Below are 15,188 nucleotides of genomic sequence, written 5' to 3' on the forward strand. Positions count from 1 at the left end.
AGTTCTGTAGTGTTTGTTTGTATTTGTCAATGTAATAAAGTTGGTCAAGTAAATGTTGTTGGGTTGAAGAGGAGCTATTTATGAAATTGTAGCAATATTATTTATTGTGTAATAAGGGATAGTCCTCTGAAGAGGTGGAAGAGGGTGGTGGATAGAGGACGCTTTTAAGTTACGGATACATTATATTAATTTAGTATCAATGTGAATCTGTAGCATAAAACACCAACACCATATATATTTTTGCATTTTACATCACTGTATCTCCTGCTGTTTGTTTCTAGTAGCTGGTCATATAGATAGGCTTTCCAGGCATATAAGTTGCTTTTAACCAGGTCAAGTTTCTTATTTAAGGATGTATACAACGGCCTTGCATTTGAATGTTATACTTCATAACTGGTGTGATGGACTCATTAATCAACGTACTTCCAATCACATATTGCAATGTTGCAATCATAGTTTACAATTATATTTAGAAGAAATAACCAACAATCTAGATGCAAAATGTTGATTCTGTTACATTTAATTAATTGCCGAAGTTAAGTTCATATTAAAGCTTCTCATTAGCACCAACAACATAAGCTAGGACACCACCTTTCATAACCTTACAACTGTCAACCAAAACAGCCATCAATCTCATCTTAACCGTCGGTTCTGCAAACCAAACCGACAACCTCCTCAGTGAAAGATAATTCCCTAAACTCACCACCTCCGAAACCATCGGAATAGGATTCATCGATTGTGCTTCAAGTACCGCCAACAACTTATAATACTCCGGAAGCTCATCCTGCAACGCAGCACAAAACGCTTGTCCAACTGTCCCAACTTCCTCTACTGGAATCATTATGATAAGTACTTCTGCATATTAACTCTTCGAATATTGCACGAAATCACCTTGACCAAGGAGCAAATAACGCTTAATAGTGAGACAATGTTCTCTGAACTAATACTGCTTGTACATAACATCCAGTAGATGCTTATATATCCTTTTCACAGCTTCCATTACTAGAGTTTCAAGGGCATCAATTTCCCCATAGCCGATCCCTCCCCTCCTAGTCGTGGTCCCAAAGCCGGTAAATTTTTCTTCCATCACTTCACATCTGCCCAACCTTGGTCTTCACAACAAACCCGAAGGAAATTAATTGACTTTCCAGTCCTTAGAATCCATTGGGCAAGTGACTGTGAGATGAATGATGGAAGCATCCCAGAGTGTAGTCTGTAGCCGTCTCGCCATAGAGGCTCAGCCTTCATAGGGTGACCTAACACAAAGAACTCTGCATATATGTCATCCAACTCTCCTTCCAAAACCCAACTTCTAACCATTTCAAAAAGTGGAGAGCAGACTCTGCGAAGCAGCCGCCTCATAAACTCTTGCACCAAAGAATCCCCGTGCTGAGCATGATGATGAATTGCACCAGCCATTACACCACCTTTCATAACCTTACAACTGTCAACCAAAACAGCCATCAATCTCATCTTAACCGTCGGTTCAGCAAATTAAATCGACAACCTCCTCAGTGAAAGATAATTCCCTGAACTCACCACCTCCGAAACCATCGAATAGGATTCATCGATTGTGCTTCAAGTACCGCCAACAACTTATAATGCTCCGAAAACTCATCCTGCAACGCAACACAAAACGCTTGTCCAACTGTCCCAACTTCCTCTGTTGGAAACTTATCCATACTCTCAGAAACATACCCTTTCACTTTCTTAAACAACCAACCCAACTCACATAACTTCCGAACCATAATCCTAGTTACTCTAGGCACTTTAACCGAATCCAACGCAACATAGCCATCTAAACACTTATCGAACTTGACACACTTCCAACATCTCTAACTAAAACCCCTTCATTCACTTCACTCTCTTCCTTCAACAACCCCCCAAACTTCCTAAACGCAATTTCCCTAAAATTCTCCGAATCTTTCGAAACTAACAAAACCCCATTACGATGCCCATTACTCGAATCACCATATATATTAGGCTGCCACCTACAGAAGCTGAGAAGCAGAACACCCAAACTGTACACCTCCCCAAACTGTGAACTTCATGAACCAAGAATTCTATTAAGCTTGAGATGATGCCATTTGATGGTGGTGTAGCTAATATTTTACCTGCCGTAATAGAAAAACTTGTTACTCCCCACTTATTGTTTTGATTTCTAGAGGTCTCGGCTCTGTATGAACCTAAGAACTCACGTAGCCCAGAATTAAACAGTTTCAGTGCATCTTTTTGAGTCTTTGCAGTTCCATACTTTAACGGGCAAGATTTGGAAGGAAATTTCTTGAATGAATCTCTGAATCATTGGTCTACCAAATAACATCAATTTAGTATAGTTATGAACTGATGTGTACTTAACTTTTCCTTTGAAGAAAGGGTCTAAAAGAAAGAAATAACATATACACCTTGTACACTCTAGCATTGAGTGTAAGTGTGTGAGCGACCCTGTTGTTTTGATCCAAGTCAAACTGAATTCGTTCGCTCAACTCTTCACAAAGATTATTAAGCTAGTATTCAACTTGCAGCAGAGAGGAATAGATTGGAGAAAAAAGATACTTAGTTTAAATACTTCATTTCTAGAATTTTAAAAAAGATAAAACTAATCTCTAGCTCTCAACAATACACATTTTAGCATATACTTCATCATATTCATCAGTTGTACCTTAATGAAGGCTCCGAGTATCACAATCTTGGATGGAAGCAAGAGTAGAAGTTATGGTTGATATCTATATAAATATTCCTATATTCCAAATTCTTTCTTGGAATACATGTAATTCTCCTAATCTAATATTGTTAACTTTTCATTTTAAGAGTTAATTTTTGAATATACACTGGACTGACTAAATGATACCTATAAGGCTCTCACCAACTTACTCTTGAATATAAGCTGCTACTTCACTTCAGTTGGACTTCATCATGGTAAACCCATGGTCAACTCAGTTGTATACTTATTGAATGGGCTGATGATGTCCTATCCTTGCACTCAAGCTTTAGTAACTTTTTAGTGCAGGGGTTATCCTAGACACAAAAACATATAAGAGTATTCAAATATAGGTCCTTCAATTAATGAATATATATGGAACGTCATATTGGTTTTATTGTGTCAAATTTTTTTTACTAAATGTTGTCATATAGTAAGTATAGCAATAGGAAGCAAAGATTGACACACCTGATGACCTGATTCGTCGAGATTATGCAAAAGAAGTTTAATAGGTGTTTCTTTCTTCTTTAGTTTCTGAACACATGGCACTTAAAACATGGTCATTGAAATCCAATACACAATATGCAAAGTGAACTCAACATGCCCTATTAAAAGTTATTTAGCAACAACGCTGAAAATGTGTTCTACCAAATCACATCATTTATTCCCACTACTTGAACAACATGCACAAAAAGTACTACAAATTGAAAATTCATTACTACTAATATTTTTTGGAAGAACGTAGAATATTAAAAAATCCTTCTAGGCTATGAATTCAAGAACTTGAGATTAGCGCCTCCATACCAAGCTTCGTCGTATAACAATGATTCCTCCGTGTTTCAAACAAATATAAAGCTAGTCGATGTAATTGAATATTGCATCACACATATTAAGCTAGTCTGGAAATGCTACAGTTAAGGACAATGATAACCTTCTCGGTAAGATCCAATACATATTGGTTGTCGACAAACTCTATGTAGCTCCAATTAATTGATTCTTTGGTATATTCGTCTTGCTCCATCTTAAACACATGATGTCAAAATTCTATCAATAACGAATTTTTATACAACTCTATCAATTCTTTTGTATCTATTGGACATATGCTTAATGACATAACGAATTTAGCCAACAACTCTATCAACCTGTTTACTTGTTAAGGAATGATGGGAAAAAAAAAGTTCTAAGTTGTTTGACTTATAGGAAGCTCAAGCATAAAGAGAAAGCAAGAGTTGTTTGAACCACTCAATTTGAACTCCAAGAGAGTAGTTAGTGTGGACATGAACTTCTTTCTCCTCAAAGAATGCAATATCAAGTGTTGTAGCTCCAACCACAACAAAAAATCCCTATAGCTTATGTTGCATATATACGAATTTTGATATCCAAGAAAACGAAACATCAGTAGAAGCAACAGATTAAAGTAGCATATGACCAAGAGCTTACTTTAATCAAATTTCAAGAGTAATAAACATGTTAGACTTGTGAAAACATTACCATGCTGGATCAAGTTATTGATAGCCCTGTACATATTGAATGTTTATGTGCTTGCAAAATCGATATAAACGGGTCATATATTGGAGTTTTAATAGTTCAGACTAGGCCAAACATCCAAGAATTATGTATTATTTCTATCATGTATTCAAAGAGAAGAAAAAAAAATTATGCTGAAAAATAAGCTACAGCACGCCTAGGTCTATGATGGCTCAGGCTAACTTGCCCATCTCATTTTGGGGTGATGCATTGTTAACGGCTGCACACATACTTAACCTAGTTCCTTCAAAATCTGTTGACAAAACACTCTATGAACTATGGACTAGTAGACAACCCGTTTTGAACTACCTTAGACCATGGGGGTGTGCAACCTTTCTCACTTCTCAAAATTGAGAATTTGGGAAGTTGAGTGCTCCTGGAAAGAAGTGTGTCTTTATAAGATACAGTGAGACTTCTAAGGGGTATGTCTTCCTAGGGGAGGATACTCAAGGGCATGTCACAGAAATAGAAGCACGTAATGTCAGATTCTTAGAGGATCAATACCCAATGAGGGGTGAGGTTGATAAGGATCTACAACTTTACGAAGTTGATAACCTTATAACTGCTGTTGAACAAGGCGAAGATGAAACTTTCATCAACCTTGATTCCAGTGACAATGGCATTGGTCAACTGATTGATCAATCCCAACCTCGTAAGAGTGTTAGAGGCCATATCCCCAAACGTCGGTTTGAGATTGAAGGGGAGATAAATATGACCAATGCACTTACAGAAATATCTGATGAACCTAAAACGTTCAAGGAGGCTATTTCTGGGTCCAATACAAGTAAATGGATGGAAGCTAAGAAGGAAGAATTGGAGTCGATGAAGAAAAATAAAGTATGGGACTTAGTTGATCTACCTCCAAACAGGAGATCTATTGGGAACAGTGGGTTCTCAAGATCAAGAAAAAATCTTGGAAGGAACATAGACAAATTTAAAGCCAGGCTTGTTGCAAAAGGTTACACCCAAAAAAAAGGAATAGACTATGAGGACATCTTCTCACCAGTAGTGAGATTTGCCTCCATACGTCTCCTCTTGTCAATGGTTGCCCACTTAGATTTAGAGCTTTACCAGATGGATGTCAAAACTGCTTTTCTCAATGGAGAATTGCAAGAGGAAATCTATATGGATCAACCCACTGGTTTTTCAATCAAGGGTCAGGAACACAAAGTGTGTAAACTGAACAATTCCATATATGGTTTAAAACAGGCCTCTAGACAATGGAATCTGAGATTCCATGAAGCTATGCTTCAAGACAAATTCGAAATGGTAAATGAGGACCATTGCGTATATGTCAAGACATTTAAAAATGGTTTTGTGATTCTATCTCTATATGTGGATGACATTTTGTTAGCAGGTAACAACAAGGCATTGATAAATTCCATTAAGGAGTGGTTGTCATTAAACTTCGAAATGAAGGACATGGGTGAAGCTAGTTATGTCTTAGGAGTTAAAATAACTCGGGATCGACCCAAACGCTTATTGTCTTTGTCTCAGGAGACATACATCAAGAAGGTTTTGGAAAGATTCAACATGACTGATTGCAAGCAAATGGATCTCCCAATAAGTCTAGGAGAGTCTTTGAGTTCTGAAATGTCTCCCAAGAATCCTACTGAAACTCAGGCTATGAAAAATGTACCATACTCAAGCGCAGTCGGAAGCCTTATGTATGCAATGTTGTGTACAAGGCCAGACATATGCTATGCAGTTGGGTTAGTATCAAGGTTCCAAACAAATCCTAGGGTTGCACACTGGAAGGCTGTCAAGAAGATAATGAGATATCTCAAAGGCATCGTGGACTACTCGCTTGTCTACCATGGGAAAGATCTTAAGCTGATTGGGTACTCTGATGCCGACTGGGCTAGAGACCTTGATGAGAGGAAGTCAACTTCAGGATATACCTACATAATGAATGGAGGTGCTATATCCTGGAGCGGCAAGAAACAAACTTCCATAGCACTTTCAAATATGGAAGCCGAAAGTATATTGCATCTTTGCTTTCGCCCACACAGAAGCCGTGGTGGCTCGACGATTCATCAAACACTTGTCAGTGTTCTCAAGAGCTGTTGAACCAGTCCACATCTGAACTAACAGCATGGCTGCTCTTGCATATACTAAAGATCCAAAGTACCATGGAAGAACCAAGCATATAGAGTTAAAGTACCACTACGTACGACAAATGATACTGAAGAAGAAAGTGGTTCTACAACATATGTCCACTGATCAAATGGTTGTGGATCCATTGACCAAACCTATTCCAAAAGAACTCTTCCTTGCACATGTAAAAATGATTGGGTTAAAGATGATGTGATTATGCTAAGAACACTTTGATGGTTTAATGAATAAACGTGCATTCTTTCCAGATCGATTGCATTCTCATTATACTGTTAATCATCTCATATATATGTCAGTAGGGTTGGTGGTTCACTCCACATGAACAAATCCACTTCCATTTTAAACAGTGGGGAGTTTTAGCTTGACAAGTCACTAAATCTTATGGGAAGGGTGGACCTAGTGTCGAGTCATGCCCCTTCTTATAATTGGATAAGAAGAAACAGGCTTCATAGAGAAGATTCTGTCTAAACCTACAAACGGTTGTTACCAAGTGGGAGCAAAGTATTCTTGGAATTGTCATTAGGGATGACAACACTTGCATGGTATGAGTGGACATGCAAATATCTATTGTTGAGTAAACAAATTAGATACTGTTGCCATGACATGTTTTCACACAACATGTGTATAGTTGACCACCTGAGAGCAAGAAAATAAATATCCCTAAAAATTCTTGCTATGTGAGCTCAATTGATAGGTTTTTTGTTTAAAACATATCGAATAGTACCCTCCTTGAACTTTTGACCTTGTCAAGAAAATAAGAGGACTACTCATAACTTTGGTTTGCTCCCCACAAGCTCTTACTATAAGGCTGACTGGATGCATACTGGGAAGTTGGTAGAACTCTGACGACAATGACTTGCATGCAAAGGGTAAAAGAACTGAAGGTTTATCACACAATCACTGGGATTCTACCTAGCCAGGACAATGATGATAATTATGAATCATGTGATACGTTTTTGACTTTATAGTGTGGACTCATAGGGATGAGTGCTATTTGTCAAAGTGATGAAACAAACAGATCTTGGGGTATACACACACTCTCCGGATATTAGGTTTTTGGATTCGTCTTCTTTAAGATCACTTTCATGGTAGATCACTGTGTCCTGCTTTTTATTACGACTTGCTACTTCACAGATATCATGATACGTGTGCTAGGGTCACACGAACCATTTGTCGTGTGAGACACACAAATGGCTGAGCATTCTATTTAAATGCTTCTCTTAGAAACCTTCTTCGCCCGTTGTGAAAGGGGAGATGTTGGAAATAAGGTCGGGTCAAACCTGATATGGATAAACGCCCACCAAGATAAGGATAAACCACAGAGATAAGGATAACCACCAGGTATTGGGATGAATGTAGGACTCTATCCTAGCCTACATTAGATGAGTATAGGACTCTACCCTTAGCTGATTTTGGATAAGTATGGGACTCTATCCTATCCAATTTTGAGGAGGTAGGAGAGTTCTATAAATAGACCCCCACCCCATCACATATTGATCATCCCAAAAACAAGCAAAGCTCTTTCTCCCTTTAATGGTGGCCTCCAACGTTTTCTAAAGTGGAAGCTAGTTTTTCGTGGAGATTCCATAGGTGGTAACCTCCATTGCTAGTCATTGTCAGTTCTTGGTTCTTGGTTCGTGAACAAATGTTGCTTTCCGTTCGTGGTTGGAACTTGACTCTAGCTAAGTTGAGAATAAGAAGATCTTGAGTGTGCGAAGAACATCATCTTCTCCGGTAGATCAAAGCTTGGAACTTCGAATTGAAAGTTGTGACCAAGGTACGATCTTCTGTTTCCGCTGCGCTATTTTATACATGTGATATAGCGTAATTGTACATATCGTAGGAATCATGCATGAGATATCGGTAAAAACCCTACACATTTGATTGCGTGGGACATCATTTGTCTAAGATGAAAATTAGAACACCATGCTTTCTCGTGATACAAAAATTTACTCGACCTCATTGTTTCAGGAAAAATATATTAAATGAGCCACTTTACAAAGAATCAGGTCAATAGAATGTGTTCTCAACTGAAGCAAGTTCTTCAGTGTGTACAGATTTGATCTAGTATATCACCTGTTACTTGAGTATTCTATAGACACTTCTGTAGATGGAGAATCCCATAGGAAATTGGGACTCCATTCATCGTACAAAGTTGAGGGGAACTCAACTGATCCAAGATTATTTTCCCATGGGTTATGAAAATCGTGTAAATTGTTAAACCATGTTTCTTCTTCTCCAATATGTGTATTGTCTTGAATCTCAATTTGTGAATTGATAGAAAATGCACCACACTGCTGTTGCATTCCTGCAAAGCTTGTATTGTTGAATGCCTTATTGTTGTCCCCAAGTAAGGCAGGGGACGTACCAAGAATGGAAAACATGAAACCTGGAGGAAGGTCGGCATTCATAGTGGAAAGAAGGGATGGCATTGAGACTGTTGGATTAATAGGCAAGTCCATGGGAGGAAAACTGTAGATGTTAGATTTGTTTATGTCGATTTTATGACTACTAACTTGGTTGGATGAACTGACTTCAGTTGTATTGGTTGTAGGTGTATTAGGTATAGTAGTTTCAGGCAATGAAGAGATCCAAGAGTGAGAGAGAGCTCTCTGTGCAGTGGAGTTTGTTTTCTTGAAGATCCTGCAAATAGCCCATGCATCCTGTGCAACAGAAGTGATAAAAGTCTGATTAGTTTACGAGGGGTATCACTCTTGAAGAGAAGTGGCATGTTTGACATGCATTATTGTATATATATCACTACAACAACTATTCGTATATGCTTACATTGGCAGGAAGGCTCTTATCTATGGACCTATTAGATGTCGTCGAGTTGGTAAGAGAAGGCAATCTAAACTCATGCATCATCCAATCTGTTTTCATTCCTTTGGATGCTCTACCTTGGTAGAACACGAGAGACTTTTTCAGGCCAATGCATCTGCTACCATCAGAGGAGTAAACAGGTCGGTCAGTTCCAGTTGCTTTCCAGAATCCAGCTCTAGTTACTCTGTTAGGCCTTGCACTATTCCTGTACTTTCTGTCCCTTGGGCAGTAGAAGTACCATTCCTTCTCTCCTGCAGTAGCCAACTCTTCTTGCAAAAATGAAAACAAAGTAACTTGTCAGTCTCCAAGATTGTCAGGGGAAGGAAACATTAATAACAGAATCATGTAGCAGAGTTGAGTTCGCTTACTTGGAAGATCCCAAGGATCATATTTGTATATATCAAGCTGCTTGATAAGCTCAATGGAAAGAGGCTTCTGTTGAACCTTCCTCTTTAAATAGAAACCTACGAGCTCCTGGTCGGTAGGATGAAATCGAAACCCTGGTAACATGATTTCATCTATGTTATCGGATTCGTGCTTCTCATTCATAACTGTCTCTCTTTTTGAGTACTAAAACTTTTCTTATTGTTTAACTACGAGGCAAAAAGAAAGTTGAAATGAAAATGAAAGGTAATGTTGAATTTAAACAACAAAACTGAGGGAGAAGTAACTAGAAGTATTGATGGTTTATTGGTTTCAAAAGTGAACGAACTCAGAGAAACTCAAAACTGCAAGTTCTGAAATAAGAACGTGAACTTAAAATGATTCAGTGTTTGAAGTTCACTCCGAAGCCATTATATGCTTAATGGACAATAACTAGGTTCCGAAGCTTCAGCCGCCAATTCTGGGTGATGGTAATTAAGTTGATCTTTCCAAGGATCACAAAAATGTTTAACATAAACTCATAAATACCAAGAAACACTAAGTCAAGGGTATGGATTATCAATGAGCACTCTTTAATTCTTCACATCCCTTCTTAAATCCATTTAAGTTTTGTTTAAGTCCAAAATGAAGAATCTCAAGAGACTTCAAATTCATCTGTTTTTGAGATTGTGAAATGACTTAGATTTCAAACTTCTTGTGCACATCATGAAGCCTAATTTGTATATCAAGACAAGGCAAGCTTCCAATGCCTAGTGTTTTATAGTCTTTGTTCAATTCTTTATTGTAAACATGGATTGTACCAACTTTTCTACATAAAAGCTCAGTTTTATATTCAATTCAAAAGGTTCTTGCAACCTTGCATATTCTTCTTTTAAGTCCACCTTAGATAGGAAGTCAGAGATATAGTCACTCAAATCCAAAAATCCCATTTCTATTCTTTCTCATCAGAGCTTCTATTCCTCATTCTTACCTGTCAGATTAGTAAGGGACCCATTTTTAGCATATACTATGTTAATAATTCAAGTCTTGACTCTTGACTTTCTGGACTACATGGCCAAGCTGGTGCAATTGTGCAAAGCTTCATATCACATGATTATTGTTTTGTCCCTGAACATCTGGGATATGTTTTGGTGTCCTGTTGCTAGTGGCAATCAACTCTAAATGGGTATGGGGGCAAGTTTAATCCTCATATAATTTTATTTTCATTTTTATCAAGTAACGCAAGAAAATCCAGTATTCCAGTATGCTCAGATGCGAAACAGGGTTTTTTAATTCATATTCCAGCAATGTTTTTCAAGTACGACAATAATTTAGCAGAGCTGTTCTACTCCAAAAGTCAACTGTCTAAAGTCATATTTCCATATAGCAGTTAATGTGAAAACTCTATGCACCATTTAGCCACTTCATGTATACTGGTGCAAGACATTTCAGATTTCGTGTGATTAATCCCAAATGCAGCTCTTACTATACTTGGTGTAAATTTCATATCCCATGTTCCGGAAAGTTTTTGAACCTTAATCATCGTTAGTTATAGGTAGTAGTGTAGTACCGTAGTATAATTAGTAAATTTAAAACTTTAATCTACATAGATTGAACATTTTAGGAGTCTAAAAGATAACATTCAAGGAAATGCTTCTTTAACGAAAGAAATATATGTGCCTTATTGGCTTTGAAAAATACCCATATGTGGCAACAATACAATAGTGTTTTTGGTGATAAACAACATACAATAGACTTAAGCTGAAAACACTAATGTCAATGTATAGATAGAGCCTTCAGCAAATCACTAAAGTCCTCTCAGAATAATTCAAATTACTTGAAAGTTTGCTAACTGTGTCTGCTATATGGACAACAAATACAATACCATTTTAATGAATTCAATGATCTTTAAGACAAACAACCAGATTGTCATACCAAATTTAGTGAGATAGCTCAATTCTATGCCTCGTTTAAACCTCTTTTTGTCTGTCCTTGACCTAGGGCATGACAATCCATGCGTGCAACCCTAAGTTGAAAACTGGGTCAAACTCAAAATTTCTGATCTCTTTTTATGTGAACAAAAAGTGATACTTGAGCATGCACAGACTACCGTGCCTCTTATACATGTATTACATGTGTCAAATTTCAAAAGACCAGCAATGTACCATATTTAGATCTTTTAGGTAGAAACCAGATCACTAAAAATGGAATAATGGGTTGAACCATGATGGCAGGTCTCATGGTTGTTTCTTATCACCATGACCCACAGATATAGATATGGATCACCGCATCTTACTCCTATGAGCAGATAGATCGAAGTTCTGGTTAAAGTGAACTGGGGAAGGCCATAAAATGCGTCTGGTTTTGACTTGGAACTTATTATACCTCTAGACGTGTGTTGGAAGTTTCCGTCCTTGATCTTCAGTATGGTCATACTCGTAGAAATGGTACGGTGTAACTTGGTTCTTCACCATTGTGCTTTGAAGCATATGTCAAATTACACAGCCCAGATGGATAACTGCTAGCATTGTTCGAGTTTGGAGCTAAAAAAATTGCACCAACTCTGTAGGGGAGTAATATCCTCATTAAGGAATATCACACACACGTGAAGCATAAGCGAACTCAGGACATCGACCTCCAAGACCGATCTGTGAGCAGCTCCCTTGTGAAGAAGAGTAATATCCTCATCAAGGAATATTGCACACGCGCGCAGCATAGGCGAACCCAAGACATCGACCTCCAAGACCGATTTGTGAGCAGCTCCCTTCATGTAGGTGGTACATTTAAGCTCGATCAAGGATGTCTCAGTACGAACAAACAGCCAGAGACAGAACGCCTCAGATAAAGTCACCACCAGGTGTAATCATTACCAAAATCTTACTTGTATTTCCCACCACCGGGAAATAGGGACTACCGCGCCAACTCCCAATCAGCACACGACTTATACTAAAACCAGCCCAACACTCATACACAATCTCCACCCTACATGTGTGCAAGAGGTACACGTGTATCTAGGATCGACACTTCCATAGGCCTATAAATACCACCTACTTGAACTACGTGAGACCTGATTCTTCTCTCCCCTTAAAAAACCAAGAGAAGATACGTAAGCAGCTCGCTCATCAGCGAACTCGGTCTCTCCATAAAACCTCAACCCATTCTCCTTTCTTCATTATCTCTAAAAGAAAACCAAAACACCCATTTACATTGGCGCCGTCTGTGGTTTCGATTACTTGAGAAATCACTTTCACACAACTCAAAAACCAACACTTCTCAAGCCCACGAAGCATGGCAAGCCTCGAAGCTCAAGTTTAAAACCTCGCAAACCAGCTGGGTTTAACAAACGAGAGCATTTCCTTGCTCAGGCAAGAAAATGCTGCTTTACGAGCACAAGTGGATGCTTACCAACAGCAACCAGTCGGTAACGTTGCTGAGAACGGCATCAATGAAATTAATCAACAGATTAACGAATTATCACACAGGATAGGCTAGAGTGCAGTAAGAAAGGATGCGACCCAAATTGTTCAAAAGATGCTTAAGACATACCGCGCATCTCCGTTCAGTGCCGAGGTCCTCAATAAACCCTCTCCTCAAGATTTTATCCAGCCACGTTTCCCAATGTACGATGGCAACACGTGCCCCGGTCAGCATGTGGCTCGCTACATCCAAAGTTTGGCGCTTTACAGTTCTCCTGAGTTTGATCACCTTCACTGTCGATTATTTCCAACCAGTCTCAAAGATGGCGCACTTGATTGGTTCTTCTCCCTTGAACCTGATTCTATTAAAACTTTTGAACACCTTACTGATCTGTTTGCTAGTCAATACGTGCACAACAGACGAAAGAAAGCGGATCTTGATTCGCTATTCCAGCTCTCATTCAGGGAAGATGAAACCATTCACCAATTCTTAGGACGGTTCAAGGCTGAACTGTTGTGTATGGAAAGCGGATCGAAGAGTCTTTTGCCACAATCGGCATTTTTCTAACGCTTTGCCGAGTCGTAATACCGACCTCTCCGGATCGTTGATGAAAGAGCTTCCATAAACGTTGTCCGAACTCAGATGCACAGTGACAAGTATATTAAGTTGCAAAAGAGTTTGCAGTCCAGTGGTTTAGCCGAGGACCAGGAGGTGGCAGCGATCTCTGATCATACCCCGCGTACCAAAAAGCGATCCAGTCGCTTTTGAACCAAAACCGACTATCGAACGGACAATAGCGAGAGAATTCATTTGTCTTTGACACGCTCCCCGGTTACATCGGACAAGATCTAGCGAGCCTCATATTTCCGACCAGATGTGAGGCAGCCAATAGATCGACCTGACAAGCCCTACTTCGCATTCCACAAAGCAAAATGCCATGAAACCAATGCGTGTTGGGGGCTTAAGCACTATCTCCAAGACCTCGTGGAAGCTAGTCATATTAAACAGTACACCAATATTCCTGACGGTGATTTGCGCCATAAACTTATAGCTCGCCGAGTACGCAGTCGATCTCCGCCTCGCCGTAACCACCAAGAGTTTCAAGCTCGCCCTCACAGCAGAGGACGTCCCAGAGACCGTTCTTGCCACGAGCGAAGACAACACTCGTCAGATCGTGACAATGCTAGAACCATTCACATGATTACCTTTCCCGATGATTCTGTAACCTCCTCCAGAAAGAAAAGACGTCGTGTCGGCGCTCTTCAGGAAGTGTATCATTTTACTTCCCAGGCAGCACATGCTCCGCGCAGCTCAGGTCACAACTCAGGAGATATCATTTTCACAAAGGCCGACCTCAACAAGGTCTGCCTCCCTCACAACAATGCACTAGTCGTCCACGTCAAGATTAGCGAGTGGACAGTAAAACGCGTCCTGATCGACCCTGGGAGTTTGTGCGACATTTTATTCTATCATACCGTTCAAGAAATGAGTTTACCCAAGTTAGTTCTTATAAATCCGATTGCTCCCCTGTATGGGTTCAATGTCTCCAGGGTCGACCCCGTCGGTGACATCATACTCCCAGTATCGGTAGGGTCTAAAGAAGACAAAGTCAGCTGCACTACACGCTTCAGCGTCCTGGACATCAAGTCGTCCTATAATGCCATACTAGGTCGACGGTGGATCCATCAAATGAAAGCTGTACCGTCAACATTGCATCAAGTTCTCCGTTTCCCAGGCCCCAGAGGAATGATGGAGCTGCGCAGCAATCAACTGGAAGCGTATCATTGTAACCAAATCATGTCAGCAAGTAGGACCGACAGTGGACCAATCCACACAAGCAACGAGCCCACCAATTATACAATGGCCAAAGACCTGATTGCTGAGATCAGAACCAACGCATCAAAATAGCACCGGGGGCTCCAAAGAAGAACATTCATCGTCCGTTTCAACTCCGGCGTCAATGAACCATTGTTGATCCACCAGGACGGATCCCAGAAGTCGCGTCAGTTGTTGTCAAAACAGCAGTCAAGACCCCAGAGGTCACCTCCACTGTTGTTGCCCCACCAGTTAGCATCCCAACAGTCGTGTCGCCATGTGTCGCGCAACAAATATCAATTCCGGAAGTCCCCCCAGACTCTGTCATCATGACCACAGACGCCATTCCCGCACCTGTTGTTGTCGCCACAGATATCGCTCCAGCTCCTGTGGTCAATTTCACTCTCCCTCAGGTCGATAAAGTATC

At 39.7% G+C, this 15,188-nt stretch overlaps 1 protein-coding gene and 1 pseudogene across 2 annotated transcripts; both read right to left on the reverse strand.

Moving 5' to 3' along the window:
* Nucleotides 1-862: 862 nt before the first annotated feature.
* Nucleotides 863-4,851, reverse strand: LOC147480379 (gamma-tubulin complex component 3 pseudogene; annotated as a pseudogene).
* Nucleotides 4,852-8,146: 3,295 nt separating this feature from the next.
* Nucleotides 8,147-10,100, reverse strand: LOC147480380 (protein FEZ-like). 2 transcript variants are annotated; one of them, XM_086577791.1, is made up of 3 exons: nt 9,535-10,100; nt 9,131-9,432; nt 8,147-9,006 (listed from the first exon to the last, which is right to left on the reverse strand). In XM_086577791.1, exons 1-3 carry the CDS (start codon nt 9,713-9,715, stop codon nt 8,416-8,418), a joined length of 1,074 nt encoding a protein of 357 aa, XP_086433917.1. In that variant the 5' UTR covers nt 9,716-10,100; the 3' UTR covers nt 8,147-8,415. The 2 variants fall into 2 exon arrangements, with proteins under 2 accessions (XP_086433917.1, XP_086433916.1); XM_086577790.1 differs by having other exon boundaries at nt 8,152-9,006; nt 9,131-9,435.
* Nucleotides 10,101-15,188: the final 5,088 nt, after the last annotated feature.

This window comes from Coptis chinensis, chromosome 8, assembly GCF_015680905.1.
Source record: "Coptis chinensis isolate HL-2020 chromosome 8, ASM1568090v1, whole genome shotgun sequence".
NCBI classification, from domain to species: domain Eukaryota; kingdom Viridiplantae; phylum Streptophyta; class Magnoliopsida; order Ranunculales; family Ranunculaceae; genus Coptis; species Coptis chinensis.